This window comes from Theropithecus gelada, chromosome 3, assembly GCF_003255815.1.
Source record: "Theropithecus gelada isolate Dixy chromosome 3, Tgel_1.0, whole genome shotgun sequence".
In the NCBI taxonomy this organism is placed as follows: domain Eukaryota; kingdom Metazoa; phylum Chordata; class Mammalia; order Primates; family Cercopithecidae; genus Theropithecus; species Theropithecus gelada.
In genome coordinates, this window is record NC_037670.1 from 26660743 (window position 1) to 26680063 (window position 19321).

Here is a 19321-nt window from a genome sequence, read left to right on the forward strand (position 1 = left end):
AAAAAAAAAAAAAAAAAAAAAAAGAAGACAAGAGTCCTGGCTTGAGTTTCTGGAATGACCGTGTAGAAGAGAGCTGCCCATCTACCTGAATAATATGCTTAACTGATACATGAGTGAGGATAAACTTCAATTATATCAAGGGCATTGACTTTGGACTTTGTTACAACAGCCAACATTATATGGTTAATACACTGAGAGTAACATTGTTATTCAACACTGTTCCAGGAAATGCTAGCAAAACATTAGAAAAAAATAAAAATAAAAATCAGTATTGGTTGATGGTACACCTGTCTACCCGAGGAAAATAATCCCATTTACAATAGCAAAACAACATGTATAAAATACTTAACATACTTGAGGAACAGGAAGGTCTTATGTAAGAAGAACTCTTAAGGACACAAGTGAATACTTTTTTTTTTTTTTGAGACACAGTCTCACTCTCTCTGACAACCCAGGCTGGAGTGCAGTGGCATAATCTCAGCTCATTGCAACCTCTGTCTCATGGGTTCAAGTGATTCTCATGCCTCAGTCTCCTAAGTAGCTGCGAATACAGGTGTACGCCACCATGCCCAGCTAATTTTTGCATTCTTAGTAGAGACGGGGTTTTGCCATGTTGGCCAGGCTGGTCTCAAACTCCTGACCTCAGGTGATCCATCTGCCTTGGCTTCCCAAAGTGCTGGGATTACAGGCATGAGCCATTGTGCCCAGCCACTTTTTTTTTTTTTTTTTTTTTTTTTTTTTGAGACGGAGTTTCACTCTTTTGCCCAGGCTGGAGCACTGTCTATTGCCCAGGCCTGATCTCAGCTCACTGCAACCTCTGCCTCTTGGGTTCAAGTAATCCTCCTGCCTCAGTCTCCCGAGTAGCTCGAGTAGCTGGGACTAACAGGTGTGCGCCACCACACCCAGCTAATTTTTTGTATTTTTGGTAGAGATGAGGTTTCACCATGTTGGTCAGGCTGGTCTCGAACTCCTGACCACAGGTGATCTGCCTGCCTCAGTCTCCCAAAGCGCTGGGATTACAGGTGAGAGCCACTGCGGCCAGCAAAGTGAGTACATCTTAATGAATGATGGGAACTACCACATTTCTAGAGGGAAAGTCCCAAGTGTGTAAAGATGTCACTTCTTCCCAGAATAATCTAAACTGTTATTATCTATAATGGTTAATATCAATAACCCCCACCAGTTTTTTTTTTTTAATTTATAAATTATCCTAATGCTCCCAACATGGGAAGGGTGGAGAAATTCTGGAATCAGAAGAGTGACAAGATTGGGGCAGAAAATGTGGTCCTGCTGGATAAACACATGACAAAGTACAGCAGGTGACAGCCTGTGACTCTGGCATCTGTGCAGGCAGAAGAGTGGGGCAAATAAAGGCCAGCACATACCTATGTGTCCAGAGGCTTAACTGTATGTCCACTGACCCAGCTATTCCACCTCTAGCAATTTATCTTGACAAAAATAGCCACGTGCGTAAAGATGTTCATCACAGCTTTATTCAAAGCCGTGAAAAACTGGAAATACACTAGTCCAACAATAAGGGGCTTTGAGATCTTGTCCACTCCTATACAGTACCCCCTCCTTTTCTCTCACACACACACAAGATTGAGTGGGCTATACGTAAACTGTTCGCCTGTGCTTTTTTGCCCTCTTATTTATAAGCATTTTTCATGTTAGTAACTACCAGTCTACTTGGTTCCACGGCTGTGCGTGCATTATATTGTCGTTTCATGACTCGCTTCACAACTACTCCCCCACCAGGGGTGGTCACTCCCAATTTTTGCCTATTACATACAATAAAACAGTGAAGATTCTCACAGTGATCTTTATGTTATGTGTCTACGGAAGTAAAACAAAGTTACAATGACCGCTTACTGACTTTCTAATCATCTGTCGCGTGAGAAATGCAGAAGCCGCAATAAGAGAGTATCACACTCTCATTAAAATGACCAAAGTGCGGCCGGGCGCGGTGGCTCAAGCCTGTAATCCCAGCACTTTGGGAGGCCGAGACGGGCGGATCACAAGGTCAGGAGATCGAGACCATCCTGGCTAACACGGTGAAACCCCGTCTCTACTAAAAACACAAAAAAGTAGCCGGGCGAGGTGGCGGGCGCCTGTAGTCCCAGCTACTCGGGAGGCTGAGGCAGGAGAATGGCGTAAACCCAGGAGGCGGAGCTTGCAGTGAGCTGAGATCGCGCCACTGCACTCCAGCCTGGGGAACAGAGCAAGACTCCGTCTCAAAAAAAAAAAAAATAAAAAATAAAAAAAATAAAATGACCAAAGTGAAAAAGACTGACCATACCAAGTGTTGAAGAGGATGGGGGAGAACTGGAGCTTTCATACACTGCAGCTGGGAAGGTAAAACGATACAATCACTTTGGCAGCTTCTTAAAAAATTAAACATGTACCTACTGGAAGCAACCCAAATGTCCACTAATGGGAAATGGATAAAGAAATTGTATCTATCCATGAACTCTGACTCAGCAGTAAAAAAGAAGGAACCTTTGATGTACACAACAGCCTGAATCACTCTCAAAATAGCTTTGCTGAGTGAAAGAAGCCAGACCAGAAGAAGAGAGAGAGGGCACATACTGTGGGATTGCATTTATATAAACTTTCAGAAAATGCAAACAAATCTATGGTGACAGAAAACAGATCAGCAGTTGTCTGGGGACAAGGGAGGGAGGGAAAGGACAAAGAGCAGGAGGAAACTTCCGCGGGTGACAGATCCATGCGCATTGTCTTGATTGTGGTGATGGTTTCACAGAGATAAACGTTATGTCAACATTCTTCATACACTTTTAAATGCCTGAAGCTTATTGTATGTCCAATAAAGTTGGAAAGAAATTTAAAAGGAAAAGACTATTTTTAAAAGATAGGTAAATGGGAATGCCTGTATGTGACTCAAATACAAGCTTGAATGTTGGTATTCCTGTTCGAACAGTTGTGTTTTCTTGTTTTTTTTTCCTGAAAAATACAAGTTTAACTTAGTTCCTTCTGTATTAGTTGGCCCAGGCTGCCGTAACAAAATACCACAGAGTGGATGGCTTAAACAACAGAAATGTACTTCTCCCAGTTCTGTAGATTGGGAGTCCACGATCAAAGTGCCAACAGTTTCAGCTCTCTTCCTGGCTTGCAGACAGCCATCTCCTCACTGTGTCCTCACATGGTGGGAGGTGGGAGGACGTCTGTCTCTTCCTCTTCTTTTTCTTTTTTTTTTAAGAGACTCCTGGGCTCAAGCAAACCTCCCACCTCAGCCTCCCAAGTAGCTGAGACTACAGGTGCATGCTACCACACCAGGTTAATTTTTTTTTTTTGTAGAGATGGGGTTTTCCCATGTTGTCCAGGTTGGTCTCAAACTCCTGGGCTCAAGTGATCCACCCGCCTGAGCCTCCCAAAGTCCTGAGAGTACAAGTGTGAGCCACTGCGCCTCACCTCTTCCTGTTCTTGTAAGGCCACAGTCCTATTAAATTAGGGTCTCATCCTCATGACCTCATTTAACCTAAATCATCTGCCAAAGATCCTACCTTGATATACAGCCACACTGGGGTGAAGACTTCAGCATATGGGTTTGAGGGGAGGAGGAGACACACAACTCAGTCCACAGCACCTTCCATACTAAGGCCTGACACGGAGTTTCTAGCTCCTAACTTTCTGGGCAGAATTTACATAGTGTAGCTGGGTCACAAACCCTTTCCCTCATCCATAAACTCAATTCTGTTAGGTTACTGGATGTTTTAGTCTATTTTCTGTTGCTATCACAGAATACCTGAAACTGGGTCATTTATAAAGAAAATAAATTCACTTTTTACAGTTACAGAGGCTGAAGGGGCTGCATCTGGTGAGGCCTTCTTGCCGGTGGAGACTCTCTGCAGAGTCCCGATGTGGCGCAGGATATCACATGCCAAGGAGGCTGAGCATGCTAATGCTAGCTCAGGCCTCTCTTCCTCTTCTTATTTAGCTACCAGTTCCTCACCCAGGATAACCCATCAATGCATTAATTCATAAATCGAGTAACCCATTTATGAGAACAAAGCCCTCATGATCCAATCACCTTTAAAAGGCCCCCCAACCCCAATATTGTCATATTGTATTACAATACATATTGTATTACAATACAGCAGACCAGAAAGGAAGAATGGCAAAAACATTCCTTCACTCAAACACAAAATAAATAGACTATCCTGGCTACAAATTATCGAAAAGCACATCAGACTCTTTTCAGCAAAGAGAAATGCTCTTTTCAAAAAGACCACCTCTACCTTACAGTGTGAGTGGCCCTCACTGAGGCTGCTGTCAAGCCTGGGGTAGCAGTGCCCTTGCACATCCTCAGCTCCTTCAGATAACCTGGGGTAAGGGGCGAAGCTGCAAAGTCATCAGAGCCCCAGCATGGCAACCACAACAGAATGACAGCAAAGTTATTCAGCAGCCTTTGCCACACCTTAGAAATGGAAGTTAGGGCTGGGCACAGTGGCTCACGTCTGTAATCCCAGCACTCTGGGAGGCCAAGGCAAGAAGATCACCTGAGGTCAGGAGTTCAAGACCAGTCTGGCCAACATGGCGAAACCCTGTCTCTAATAAAAATATTAAAAAATTTGCCAGGTGTGGTGGTGCATGCCTGTGATCCCAGCTACTCAGGAGGTTGAGGCAGGAGAATCACTTGAACCGGGGGGTAGAGGTTGTAGTGAGCCAAGAATGGGTCACTGCACTCCAGTCTGGGCGACAGAGTGAGACTCTGTCTCAAAAAAGAAAAGAAATGGGAGGGGAGGGGAGGGGAGAGGAGAGAAAAAGAAATGGGAGTTGGATCTGCATCTTTAAAATCCTGGTGCCAAAAGCATCAGGACACTGCCAGAGACAAATGGATGCTGGGCTGGCCCCTCTCCTGCAGAGGTACAGGATCTAGTTTAATGTAAAGCCTGTCAAGAATTCCCATCAACAGCATCCTTTCCATTTGGTCTCTTCTCAAGCAATTCAGGCCTTTATCATTCCACAGTGACCCTGGCCCTGCACTTACCTGACCACCTCCACCCTCACGGTCACAGCCACCAAAGTCATCAGAACAAACGTTGCTGGAAAATGGCTAAAATCATAGCCCCAAATTTAGGTGTCACGCTCTAACAGATGAGGCCCTACAAGTGAGATGCTGAGATGAAACCAGGCACCCTGCAGGCTGAGAGGTGCAGCTCATACACAAGGAGGCTGGCAGGGCTGGTGGCCTTGTTCCAGGCCACTGAGCAATGCAGGGTCTGGCCAGCAGGGATAAGCAGTGCAGAGCTAACTGTGGCAGCAGCACCAAGGCTCCAGTGGGGGAGGAAGGCTGAAAGGACCATCCCCAGCAAACATGCAGGATACCCCCACGATGCAGTGCCCCATGACTAAGCTGGTGCAGAGCTCTTGGCATGCGGTGGAGGGGGCACAAATCACCTGGAAGGCTTTCCTGACTCAACAGTTCTGGGTACGTCACTGTGTCACCACACACATGCACGCACACGCGCACACGCACAGGCACGCACACGCACACACGCACAGGCATGCACACGCACACACGCACAGGCACGCACACGCGCGCACGCACACATGCACGCACACACCCCAAAGCCAAAGCTCACTGAGCTCCTGGACCACGAACAAGACTAAAGAAATCGGCCGGGCGCGGTGGCTCAAGCCTGTAATCCCAGCACTTTGGGAGGCCGAGGCGGGCGGATCACGAGGTCAGGAGATCGAGACCATCCTGGCTAACATGGTGAAACCCCGTCTCTACTAAAAATACAAAAAACTAGCCGGGCGTGGTGGCGGGCGCCTGTAGTCCCAGCTACTCGGAGGCTGAGGCAGGAGAATGGCCTGAACCTGGGAGGCGGAGCTTGCAGTGAGCCGAGATCGCACCACTGCACTCCAGCCTGGGTGACACAGCGCGAGACTCCGTCTCAAAAAAAAAAAAAAAAAAAAAAAAAAAAAGACTAAAGAAATCACACTTCCTCTGTTCCCCCACTAGGTGCGTGATACAAGACCATCTGGGCTTCCACCAGAAATCAGCTTTGTAAACAGATGACAGGTGGAGAGACAGCCTGCACCTCCTCATCACACTCTGTCATGGTTGAACTGTATCCCTCTCAAACTCCTATGGCAAAGACCTTCCTGACCTCCACCTGAGACACAGACTGTATTTGGAGACAGGTTTTGTTTTGTTTTGCTTTTGTTTTTGTTTTGAGACAGTCTCACTCTATTGCCCAGGCTAGAGAACAGTGGCGCAATCTTGGCTCATTGCATCCTCTGTCTTCTGGGTTCAAGTAATTTTCCTGCCTCAGCCTCCTGAGTAGCTGGGATTACAGGCATGTGCCATCACACCCAGATCATTTTTGTATTTGCAGTAGAGACAGGATTTCGCCATGTTGGTCAGGCTGGTCTTGAACTCCTGACCTCAAGTGATCCACCCACCGTGGCCTCCCACAGGCCAAGGGATTACAAGCATGAGCCACCATACCTGGCTGGAGATAGGATTTTTAAAGAGGTAATCAAAGTACAATGAAGCAGTTAGAGTGAGCCCTAATGCAGTCTGACTGGTGTCCTTATGAGAAGAGGAAATCTGGGCCGGGCGCAGTGGCTCACACCTGTAATCCCAGCACTTTGAGAGGCCAAGGCGGGCGGATCACTTGAGGTTAGGAGTTCCAGAACAGCCTAGTCAACATGGTGAAACCCCATCCCCACTAAAAATACAAAAATCAGCTGGGTGTGGTGGCAAGCACCCGTAATCCCAGCTACTCTGGAGGCTGAAGCAGGAGGATCCGGGAGGTGGAGATTGCAGTGAGACGAGATTATGCCACTGCACTCCAGCCTGGGCAACAAAGTGACACTCCATCTCAAAAAAAAAAAAAAGAAGGAATCTGGACACAGATACATTCGGAGGGATGATCCTGTGAGGACCCTGGGAGAAGACACCATCTCCAAGCCAAGCAGAGAGGCCTCAGAGGAACCAATCCTGCCGACACATTGATCTTGGACTTCTGGCCTCCCAAACTGTGAAAAAAAAATTCTGTTGTTTAATTCACTCTGCTAGTGGTATTTTGTTATGGCAGCCCTGGCAGACTAACACAGTCTCCAAGCTGAAGAGGGCTTATGTGAACTAATACTAGTCAACAGGGAAGAGGAGTTGATTCAGGCAGTGGTAAAAAATCAGGATCCTGGCCAGGTATGGTGGCTTACGCCCATAATTCCAGCACTTTGCGAGGATCACTCGAGCTCAGGAATTTGAGACCAGCCTGGGCAACATAGTGAAACGCTATCTCTACAAAAAGAAAACACAAAAATTAGCCAGGCATGGTAGTGCACACATGCCTATAGTCTCAGTTACTTGGGAGGCTGAGGCAGGAGGATGACCTGAGCCCAGGAGACAGAGGTTGCAGTGAACTGAGATCACACCATTGCACGCCAGCCTCAAAAAAAAAAGAAGGATTCTGTTGGACTCACCAAGTTTTTATTAATTAATTAATTTATTTATTTATTTTTTTTTTTTTTTTTTTTTTTTTTGAGACGGAGTCTCGCTCTGTCACCCAGGCTGGAGTGCAGTGGCCGGATCTCAGCTCACTGCAAGCTCCGCCTCCCGGGTTCACGCCATTCTCCTGCCTCAGCCTCCCGAGTAGCTGGGACTACAGGCGCCTGCCACCTCGCCCGGCTAAGTTTTTTTTGTATTTTTTAGTAGAGACGGGGTTTCACTGTGTTAGCCAGGATAGTCTCGATCTCCTGACCTCGTGATCCGCCCGTCTCGGCCTCCCAAAGTGCTGGGATTACAGGCTTGAGCCACCGCGCCCGGCCTTATTAATTAATTTATTACTTTGGTTTGTGGTCACCCAGGCTGGAGTGCTGGAGTGCAGTGGTGCAATCTCAGCTCACTGTAACCTCCACCATCCAGGTTCAAGAAATTCTCTGGCCTCTGTCTCCCGAGCAGCTGGGATTACAGGTGTCCACCATCATGCCCAGCTGAGTTTTGTATTTTTAGTAGAGATGGGGTTTTGCCATGTCAGCCGTCGGCCAGGCTGGTCTCGAACTCCTGACCTCAGGTGATCCACCCACCTTGGCCTCCCAAAGTGCTGGGATTACAGGCGTGAGCCACCACACCAGGCCTCTCACCAAGTTTTTAGGTAAAGAGGTCTTGTAGCTGATCTGTAAAGGGCTAGAGTAGTTCACCAGGTCTCCAAACTCCAGCCCATGTTCCTCCCACCACACTGCAGCACTAATTCTGAAACACCACAATCAGGAGGCTCTGCTTTAAACAGGAGGTGCTTGTAGCTAAGTGATGAAGACTCCGGAAGCTGAACTGTGTGACACCACAGACCTCATATTGCCCTTCCTGTTCATGGCTGCTCTGTGAAACTGTAGTATGTCATCAGATAAAAGCAGTTTGAAAAAAAAAAAAAAAAAAAAAAAAAACTGGTTCATTTAGGACCATTACGACATTTTTTTTTTTTTTCTAAAAAGCTTTTATGATAGGATTTTTAAATCCAGAGTTAATTTATTTCTATAAGCCTTCATTTCCAAAATCAAAGCTGTAAATCATGCTTGGTAGAGCACTTGGGTTCAGGACTCAAAAGGCACTTGATTAAAATGTTTTTCTTGGGCTGGGCAAGGTGGCTTATGCCTACAATCCCAGCACTTTGGGAGGCCGAGGTGGGTGGATCACTTCAGCCCAGGAGTTTAAGACTTGCCTGGGCAACATAGCAAAATCCTGCTTCTACAAAAATTACAAAAATTAGGTGGGCATGATGGCATACACATGCCTGTAGTTGCAGCTACTTAGGAGCTGAGGTAGGAGGATCACTTGAGCCCCGAAGGTTGAGGCTGCAGTGAGCCATGACTGTGCTACTGCACTCCAGCCTGTGTGACAGCCAGATCCTGTCTCAAAAAAAAAAAAAAAAAAAACCAAAAAAATTTTTTCAATTGACTAAATTTTTTTATGTTTATCATATGCAACATATGAAATATGTATACATTGTGAAACATCTAAATCAAGTTAATTAACACATGCATTAACCAATATTTTATCATTTTTGTGGTGAGAAACACTTAATATCTATTCTCTTAGCAATTTTCTTTCTTTCTATTTTTTTTTTTTTTTTTTGAGATGGAGTTTCATTCTTGTTGCCCAGGCTGGAGTACACTGGCATGATCTCAGCTCACTGCAACCTCCGCCTCCCGGGTTCAAGTGATTCTCCTGCCTCAGCCTCCCGAGTAGCTAGGATTACAGGCGCCTGCCAGCATGCCCAGCTAATTTTCGTATTTTTAGTAGAGATGGGGTTTCATCATGTTGGCCAGGCTGGTCTCGAACTCCTGACCTCAGGTGATCTGCCCACCTCGGACTCCCAAAGTGCTGGGATTACAGGTGTGAGCCACCGCACCCGGCCTCTCTTAGCAATTTTCAAGTATATAATACATTGTTATTAACTATAGGTGCCATGTTGTACAACAGATCTCTTGAACTTATTCCTCTGATCTAACAGAAACTTCATATCCTTTGAGCAACCCCTCCCTATTTCAGCCCACCCTGTCCCTGACCCTTGGTAACCATCATTTTATTCTACCTCTGTGAGTTCACCTTTTTTACACTCCACATGTAAGTGAGATCATGCGGTTATTTGACTTTCTGTGCCTGGCTTATTTCACTTGACATACTGTTCTCCAGGTTCATCCATGTTGTCACAAATGGCAGAATTTCCTTCTTTAATAAAAGGTGAATAGCATTCCAGTGTGTATATTTTGGTGATTAAAATGTATCTAAAATAATCAGGGAAAGATGATGGCTTGAAGTCTCAGACAAACCATTAACCAAAAGTTACCCTATTCCTGTTATCCTATTCAGGCTGATATGCCTAAAAACTATAAAAGAAACTAAAAACTATAAAAAAAACTATTCTTGGGGCCAAGTATGGTGGCTCACGCCTGTAATCCCAGTGCTTTAGGAGGCCAAGGCGGGCTGATCACAAGGTCAGGAGATCGAGACTATCCTGGCTAACACAGTGAAACCCTATCTCTACTAAAAATACAAAAGAAGAATTAGCCAGGCATAGTGGTGGGCACCTGTAGTCCCAGGTACTCAGGAGGCTGAGGCAGTAGAATTGCTTGAACCCAGGAGGCGGAGCTTGCAGTGAGCCGGGATGGCGCCACTGCACTCCAGCCTGGCCGACAGAGCGAGACTCCATCTCAAAAAAAAAAAGATAAACTATTCTATAACACAGAAAAATTCTAAAAATGATACTGAAACACTGATCAAGTTTGAAAATGATACCATTAGAATCTGTCTATAGCTGGACATACCACGACCTTCTGGGACGCAGTTTTCTTAATTGTAAAAAGAGTTGACTAGATGAGTCTTCTCCTCCAAATCTCAGGTTTATGCATTATAACATTTAGTCACCTACCTTTAAAAAAAGTATGTTGTGCTTTTGTGTCCTAAATTATTGTTTAAATCTGTATTACAAAGAATTTTACTAATTCAACTCTCAACTCTTTTTTTTGAGACAGACTCTTGCTCTGTCCCCCAGTCTGAAGTGCAGTGGTGCAATCTTGGCTCACTGAAACCTCTAAGTGATTCTCCTGCCTCAGCCTCCCAAGTAGCTGGGACTACAGGCACTCGCCACCATGCCTGGCTAATTTTTTGTATTTTTAATAGAGACAGGGTTTCACCATGTTGGCCAGGCTGGTCTCAAACTCCTGACCTCAGGCGATCCACCTGCTGCCTTGACCTCCCAAAGCGCTGGGATTACAGGCGTGAGCCACTGCGCCCCGCCCAACACTCAACTCTTACTCACTGAATTTCTGTGCATAAGTCCAAGAAATATGATGATCACCAAAGCCTTAAAAAAATTCCTCTTTTTTGAGCCAAGGTCTCACTCTGTCACCCAGGCTGGAGTACAGTGGTGCAACAGCTCCAGGCTGAGGCTCCAGGGATCTTCCCACCTCAGCCTTCTGAGTAGCTGGACTACAGGTGTGCACCACCATGCCCAGATAATTTTTGTATTTTTGGACAGACAAGGTTTCCCCATGTTGCCCAGGCTGGTCTGAAACTCCAGGGCTCAAGTGATCCTTCTGCCCTCAGCCTCTCAAGGTGCTAGGATTACAGGCATGCACCACTGCATCCAGTGAAGAAAATTCTTTATTCATATCAGCTCCTATCAGGGACCCTTGAATGCAGAAGTTGCAAGTTTCACAGAAGCAAGTATTCCTGATGATGATCAAGACATGCTCCCTCCAGTACCATCCAAACCCTCCACATCCAGTAACGGCAGGAACTGATTTCAGGGCCAAAGGTGCATGCGTGCCTCCACACTGGCTCTTGTGCTTGGTGACAGCCCAGGGGATTCTTGCAATGGGTGAGACAGAGGTTCCCTTGCTCATAGCCTCCCTGGGAGGAAGCTCAGTGGCTTCCCCTCCCCGCCAGACCAAAATCCTATCAGTGGCCTGACCCTGCTGTATCTCTGGTCACTCTGTCCTCTGGCTACTCCTGTCCCCTTCCCATGCCTTGGACACAGGCCCACGCCCCAGATGGCCCTTCCCGCCAGCTTGCTCACTTCGCCCTGGCCTCTGCTTTAATGTCACGCTGTCAGTGTTCTCTCTGTCTAAAATAGCACTCCCTCCTCCTTCCTCCATACCCCACTTCCCCAGTTCATTTTTCTTCTTAGCATTCAGCATCTGACATCACAGTCATCTGTCATCTGTCTCTCGCCAAGAAAGACATTTCTTTCCATGAGAGCAGGGGCTTAGTGTTCAATGCCTTATTCCCAGCACTGAGGTGTTAATAGATCTTGTCCTACCACTGTTGTAGCATTCTAAGGCTGCTATAACGAAGAGTCACACACCAAGTGGCTTCAACAACAGAAATGTGTTCTCTCATGTTAAATCTGAAATCAAGGAGTCAAGAGAGTGGCTTCCTTCTGAAGGCTGCATAGAATCTGTCCCGTGCCTCTCCCCCGCCTGCTAGGAGTTTGCTGTCACTCTTTGGCACTCCTTGGCTTGTAGATGCACCTTCCTGGTGTCTGCCTTCATCCTCACATGATGCCTTTCCTCATGCATGTCTGTGTCTACATTTCCCCTTTTTCGTCAGGACACCAGTCACAATGGATTAGGGCCACCCCCTAATGACCTCCTCTAGCTGGATTAGCTCTGTAAAAATGCTGTTTCCAAATCAAGTTACATACTGAGGTACTAAGGATTAAGACTCCAGGGTTTTTTTTTTTTATGGAGGCAACAATTCAATCCATAATAACCACTCAGTTGCATAAGACACTGGACAAGTGAGTTAACCTTCATCGGTAAAACAGGCCTACTAATTGCACCTACTGCATTTGGGTGATGGAGACAGGGTCCCTGGCAGAAAAGAAGCACAGCCCTTGCCCCTTATGTGAGCTATACAGATATTGACGTGAAGAACGCTGGAGGCTCTGCTCATGAGCATGGGCCTTGGAACCAGGCTGGTCGGGGTCTGAGCCCTCTCTCTGCCACTGGCTGGCAGTGGCCTCGCACAAGTGGTTGAAACTGAGACGAATCTCAAGATACATTTTAAGTATTATACAACAATGCACACCAACTCCTTAGCACACACTGAGCTCTCCGTGAATGTCAGCCGCCACAGGCAGGGCTGAGGTAGGGCCTGACAGCGTCACCTCTGTCTCAACTGTATCTTGCAAATTCTTCAAGGTAGTTGCTTGAACTCAATAGTTAATCACAGCAGCAGGGAACAAGAAATGAGATCCAAGAGGAGACCGTGCTGGGATTCCTCAGGTAACTCCTCTAACAAAAAATTATGTCTTTTTTTTTTTTTTTTTTGGAAACAGGCTCTTGCTCTGTCACTCAGGCTGGAGTGCAGTGGCACGATCATGGCTCACTGCAGCCTTGATCTCCTGGGCTCAAGCAATCCTCCTACCTCAGCCTCCTGAGTAGCCGGGACCACAGGCATGCACTACCACGACTGGATAATTTTGTATATATATACATATATATGTATAATATAACATATAAAAAATATATATATATACACACACACACATATTTTAGACAGAGTCTCACTCTGTCACCCAGGCTGGAGTACAGTGGCACGATCTCAGCTCACTGCAACCTCTACTTCCCGGGTTCAAGCAATTCTCCTGCCTCAGCCTCCTGTGTAGCTGGGACTACAGGTGCACGCCACCATGCCCAGCTAATTTCTATATTTTTAGTAGAGACAGGGTTTCACCATGTTGGCCAGGGTGGTCTCGATCTCTTGACCTTGTGATCTGCCGGTCTCGCCTCCCAAAGTGCTGGGATTACAGGTGTGAGCCACCGCGCTGGGTCTAGAATAGAAATTTCTTCCAAAAAGATACACAAATGCCCAATAAGCACATGAAAAGATGCTCAAAATTATTAGTCATAGGGAAATGCAAATCAAAACCACAGGGAGAGTTCTACCAGTGGAATCTGATGGTGTGATGTCTCACAGAAAGTTCTCCACTCCCAGACATGGGTCCCTCTGCTTCCTGCCATGGGAGCACAGATATAAGCATCGTGGGAAGGTAAAGAGCTTCCCTAAGGATGACCCTTCCAAGCTGGTCAACGTCACAGCCTTCCTGGGATACAAGGCTGGCACGACCCACATCACACGGGAAGTCGACAGGCCAGGATCCAAGGTGAAAGAGAAGGAGTTGGTGGAGGCCATGACCACTGTGGAGACACCACCTATGGTGGTTGTGGGCATTGTGGGCTATGTGGAAACCCCTTGAGGCCTCAGGACCTTCAAGACCATCTTTGCTGAGCACATCAATGATAAGTGCAAAAGGCATTTCTCTAACAACCGGCAGAAATCTAAGAAGAAGGCCTTTACCAAGTACCGCAAGAAATGGCAGGCTGAGGATGGCAAGAAGCAGCTAGAGAAGACTTCAGTAGCATGAAGAAGCACTGCCAAGTCACCCGCGTCACTGCCCACACCCAGACGCGCCTGCTTCCTCTGTGCCAGAAGAAGGCCCAGCTGATGGAGAGCCAAGTGAACAGAGGCACCATGGCTGAGAAGCTGGACTGGGCCCAGGAGGGGCTAGAGCAGCAGGTACCTGTGAACCAAGCGTTTGGGCTGGACGAGATGATCAACATCATCGGGGTGACCAAGGGCAAAGGCTACAAAGAGGCCATCAGTTGTTGGCACACCAAGAAGCTGCCCCACAAGATCCACCGAGGCCTGTGCAAGGTGGCCTGGATTGGGGCACGGCATCCTGCCCATGTGGCCTTCTCCATGGCATGCATTGGGCAGAAAGGCGACCATCAGCACACTGAGATCAACAAGAAGATCTACAAGACTGGCTAGCGCTACCTTACCGAGGATGGCAAATTGATCAAGAACAATGCCTCCACGGACCACGTCCTGTCTGACAAGAGCATCAACCCTCTGGGTGGCTTTGTCCACTATGGTGAAGTGACCAATGACTCTGTCATGCTGAAAGGCTGTGTGGTGGGAACCAAGAAGCGACTGCTCGTTCTCTGCACATCTTTGATGGTGCAGACCAAATGGCGGGCTCTGGAGAACACTGACCTTAAGTTTACTGACACCACCTCCAAGTGTGGCCATGGCCACTTCCAGACCATGGAGGAGAAGAAAGCATTCATGGGACCACTCAAGAAAGACCAAATTGCAAAGGAAGAAGGAGTTTAACACCAGGAACAGGTTCTGCACCTGGTGGGGGCTCAATAAAAGTTATCTTTAAAATATTATTAATTTTAAAAAACCACAGGGAGAGACCACTTCATACCACTAGGATAGTTATCATTCAAAAAAAACAAAACTGTATAGGTTGGGCACGGTGGCTCATGCCTGTAATCCCAGCACTTTGGGAGGCCGAGGCGGGTGGATCACCTGAGGTCAAGAGTTCAAGACCAGCCTGGCCAACATGGTGAAACCCCATCTGTATTAAAATATATATATATATTCAGAAATTAGCCAGGCATGGTGGCTAATGCCTGTAACCCCAGAGTCTGAGGGATGAGAATCGCTTGAACCCAGGAGGTGGAGGTTGCAGGAGCCAAGACTACGCAACTGCACTCCAGCCTGGGCGACAGAGTGAGACTCCGTGTCAAAAAAAAAAAAAAACAACCTGAGGCCAGGCGCGGTGGTTCACGTCTGTAATCCCAGCACTTTGGGAGGCTGAGGCGGGTAGATCATGAAGTCTGGAGATTGAGACCATCCTGGTTAACATGGTGAAACCCTGTCTATACTAAAAATACAAAAAATTGGCCGGGCATGGTGGCGGGTTCCTGTAATCCCAGCTACTCAGGAGGCTGAGCAGGAGAATGGCGTGAATCCAGGAGGTGGAGCTTGCAGTGAGCCAAGATCGCACCACTGCACTCCAGCCTGGGTGACAGAGCGAGACTCGTCTCAAAAAAAACAAAAAATAAAAAAAAACCCTGAAAATAAGTATTGGTGAGGATGATACTAGGAAATTGGAACGTTCACGCATTGCTTTTGGTGGATATGTTAAAATAGTGCAATTGGTGGCTCCTTAATAAGTTAAACATAGCATTTCCATATGTCCCAGCAATGCCACTTCTAAGTATGCATCCTGAAGAGTTGAAAACTGAGGTTCAAACAAAAGCTTGTACACGAATGCTCATAGCAACACTATTCACAATAGCCAAAAGGTAAAAATCTAAATGCCCATCAACGGATCAATGGATAAAGAAAAATGTGGCTTGGTGCGGTGGCTCACGCCTATAATCCCAGCACTTTGGGAGGCCGAGGCAGGCAGATCACTGGAGGTCAGGAGTCCAAGACTGTCCTGGCCAACACAGTGAAACCCTGTATCTACTAAAAATACAAAAAGTATCTGGGTGTGGTAGTGTGCACCTGCAGTCCCAGCTACTCGGAAGGCTAAGGCAGGAGAATCGCTTGAACCCAGAAGGTGGAGGTTGCAGTCAGCTGAGACCGTGCCACTGCACTTCAGCCTGGACGACAGAGCGAGACTCCATCTCAAAAAAAAAAAAAGAAAAGAAAAGAAAATGTAACTTACCCATACAACAGAGTATTATTCAGCTATAAAAAGGAAGGAAATTCTAACACATACCATAACATGGATGAACCTCAAGAACATGATGCTAAATGAAATGAACCAGTCACAAAAAGCCACATACGGTATGATTCCATTTCCATGAAAAGTCCGTACAGAGGGAAAGTAGATTTGTAGTTACCAGGGCTGGGGGGAGGGGGGAATGCGGGGAACTGCTGAATGGGTATGGGTTTCCTTCTGGAGTGATGAAATCGTGTGGAACTAGAGAGCAGTAATGGTTGCACAACATGGTAAATGTACTAAAGGCCACTTAACTGTGTACTTTAAAATGGGTAAATGGTGAATTTTGTGTTATGTGAATTTTATCTTGATAAAGAAAAAGAAAAAAACAGAAATAATGAAGACTGTTCCCTCCCTAACAATAAATATGCTGTTTGGCTGGGCACGGTGGCTCACGTCTATAATCCCTGCACTTTGGGAGGCTGAGGTGGGTGGATCACTTGAGGTCAGGAGTTCGAGACCAGCCTGGCCAACATGGTGAAACCCCATCTCTACTACAAATACAAAAAAATTAGCTGGGCGTGGTGGCGGACACCTGTAATCTCAGCTACTCGGGAGGCTGAGGCAGGAGAATCGCTTGAACCTGGGAGGCTGAGGTTGCCATGAGCCAAGATTACGCCACCGCACTCCAGTCTGGGTGACAGAGCAAGACTGTCTCAAAAAAAAGAAAAAGAAAAAAAAAAGTAGTCTGTTCTCATAAACCAGGAGGGCTGAGTACTGAAACAGTAAAACATCCAGAAGAATGTGGGACTCAATGGGGTTCTACTGCTTCTCCCTTTCCCCTAAAAGAGCAATCCACCTTCATGCAAGTCTGTGAATGCAGTCTTCAATCACCTGGAGAATTCCTGAGATGGAGCTGCACAACCAAAGAATTTGCAAGCCCTTATTTCCTGTTTTAAAGACCTTAGAAACATTTATCCACCCCAGCCAGCATGAGGCCGTAACATTTACATGTCGCAAATATGCCTTGCAAAAGACCAGCAGCTTACCGGCCGAGCTGTAAGAGCTGCCTATCTCCAGCATGCCAGATAGCCATCTGTGGGGGCTGCAGGGTCAGGCTGCTGAAATTCTTTACTCACCCCAATTCCCCTGGCGTGTTTGGCCTGGGGAGCTGAGAGCTGCAGAGTAGAGTGAGACATCTCCTAACTCCCACCTAGCGCTTGGGCTCCAAACTCAGGTCCTGTCCAAACAGCAACAGAGCCAGGTACAGTTTCTCTAAGCCCAAACATCATCTACTTACATCTTGTAGTAGTCATCTGAGCACCTGAAGGTCCCTGTGTCACTTTCTTTCTGGGAAAGAAAGGATGGGAAAATATAATGCTCCCATCTACAGGTCACTTATATAGAGGTATGGTTCCTAACCTTTTTGGCACCAGGGACCGGTTTTGTGGAAGACAATTTCTCCACAGATCGGGTGGCAGAAGGGCAGGAGGGCGGAAGGTTGGTTTCAGGATGAAACTGTAGATCTGCTGTTGTACCACCTCAGATCCTCAGGCATTAGTTAGATTCTCATAAAGAGTGGCCAGGCTTGGTGGCTCACGCCTGTGACCCCAGCACTTTGGGAGGCCAAGGCAGGTGGATCACTTGAGGTCAGGAGTTCGAGACCAGCCTGGCCAATGTGGCGAAACCCAGTCTCTACTAAAAATACAAAAATTAGGCAGGCGTGGTGGCACATGCCTGTAATCCCAACTACTCAGGTGGCTGAGGCTAGAGAATCGCTTGAACCTGGGAGGTGGAGGTTGCAGTGAGCCGAGGTTGCGCCACTATACTCCAACCTGGGCAACAGAGTGAGACTGTCTCAAAAAAAAAAAAAAAAAAAAAGCCTTATAAAGAGCATGCAACCTAGATCCCTCGCATGTGCAGTTCACAACAGGGTTCATGTTTCTGGGATAACCCACTACCACCACTAACCTGACAGAAGGCAGAGCCCAAGCGGTAACGCCCGCTCATACTGCTCACCTCCTGCTGTGCATCCCCGTTCCTAACAGACCACAGACTGGCGCTCATACCGCTCGCCTCCGACTGTGCGTCCCCATTCCTAACAGGCCACAGACTGGCGCTCATACCGCTCGCCTCCGGCTGTGCGTCCCCATTCCTAACAGGCCATAGACTGGTACCGGTTAGCGGCCTGGGGGTTGGGGATCCCTGATATAGAGGACAAGGTCAAGCCCACATTTGACCAGTTTTGGTTTTCCTAGATCTGATTCCATACACACACATACACACATGCACACACGTACGCACGCACAAGCACACACATGCATGCACATGCACGCACACACACAAGTTCTGGGCAGATTTCAATATTTATTTCAACTTCTATTCTTCTAGGAGTTACCAGACAGCAGTAAAAGGATCAAAAAAGTAGATCAAAGAAGAAAAATAAATAAAAATCCTAAGGAGTATACAAAGAACAGTCTTTGAATGCCTAATTTGACAATTTTAAATTGTATCTTGTCTAGACATAAATATTGTTAAGAAAAAGATTGTTTAACTACATGAACACCATATATAATTTTATGCTCAGAAAAAGCTGGAAGGAGGTACATACATTGATAGGTTAACAGTGGGTAACACTGGAGGACAGAATTATGAGTGGTTTTTTTTCTTTTCTGTATTTTCTAATTGCTGTAATCATCATTGTATATATAATGGTATTTCTTTGAAATAATATAAAGATTATACTGTATAATATGTAATAATATAAAGATTATAAAATACAAATAATATAACCATGTAATTTCTTGTAATAATAAAAAGACAATTACGTCCCCACCTCCACGCAATCCAAATAGGATACACCCGACATACCTTGTTGAGTTTGCCAAGTGAAGATATGAGATCCGCCCATTCACTCGAGGACTCAAAATTTCTCAAAGCCTTTTCAATCACTGAAGAGTAGCTTCTGTATCTGTAATCATTTAAGAGCTCCTGCTCTTCTGGATCCATCTTACATTCTCACAGCAGAAAAGTATCTAAAAGCAAACCAAAAAATAACCACATGAGAGAGCCATTTGGGCATACAAATCATTCCCAACCCAGAGCTATAGAAGACAGGTGTCCACAAACACTATTGTGCACAAACTCACTGGGCAATCCTGTTCAAATATTTAGCAAGGCTTCTGGGCCAGGCACTGTGGGAGATGAAAGATAAACAGTTCCCACCCTCGTGGATTCTGGGGGAGAACAGGAAACAGGAGTAGACAGCATAAGAGTGTTAGGGCTCCAAGTAATTGACAAAACTAATTCCAGGA

The 19321-nt window shown here is 46.4% G+C and overlaps 1 protein-coding gene and 1 pseudogene across 1 annotated transcript in view; one reads left to right on the top strand and one right to left on the bottom strand.

Annotated features, from left to right (window-relative positions):
* DOP1B (DOP1 leucine zipper like protein B) overlaps nucleotides 1–19215 on the bottom strand; it is a 120339-nt gene extending 101124 nt beyond the window's left edge. The window contains exons 1-2 of the mRNA XM_025380961.1: nucleotides 19157–19215; nucleotides 18879–19042 (exon numbers count right to left, since the gene is read on the bottom strand). Of these exons, the coding sequence (XP_025236746.1) occupies nucleotides 18879–19016 (138 nt within the window). The 5' untranslated portion in view covers nucleotides 19017–19042; nucleotides 19157–19215. The remainder of the gene's footprint in view (nucleotides 1–18878; nucleotides 19043–19156) is intronic.
* Nucleotides 13449–14659, top strand: LOC112620531 (annotated as a pseudogene).
* Nucleotides 19216–19321: the final 106 nt, after the last annotated feature.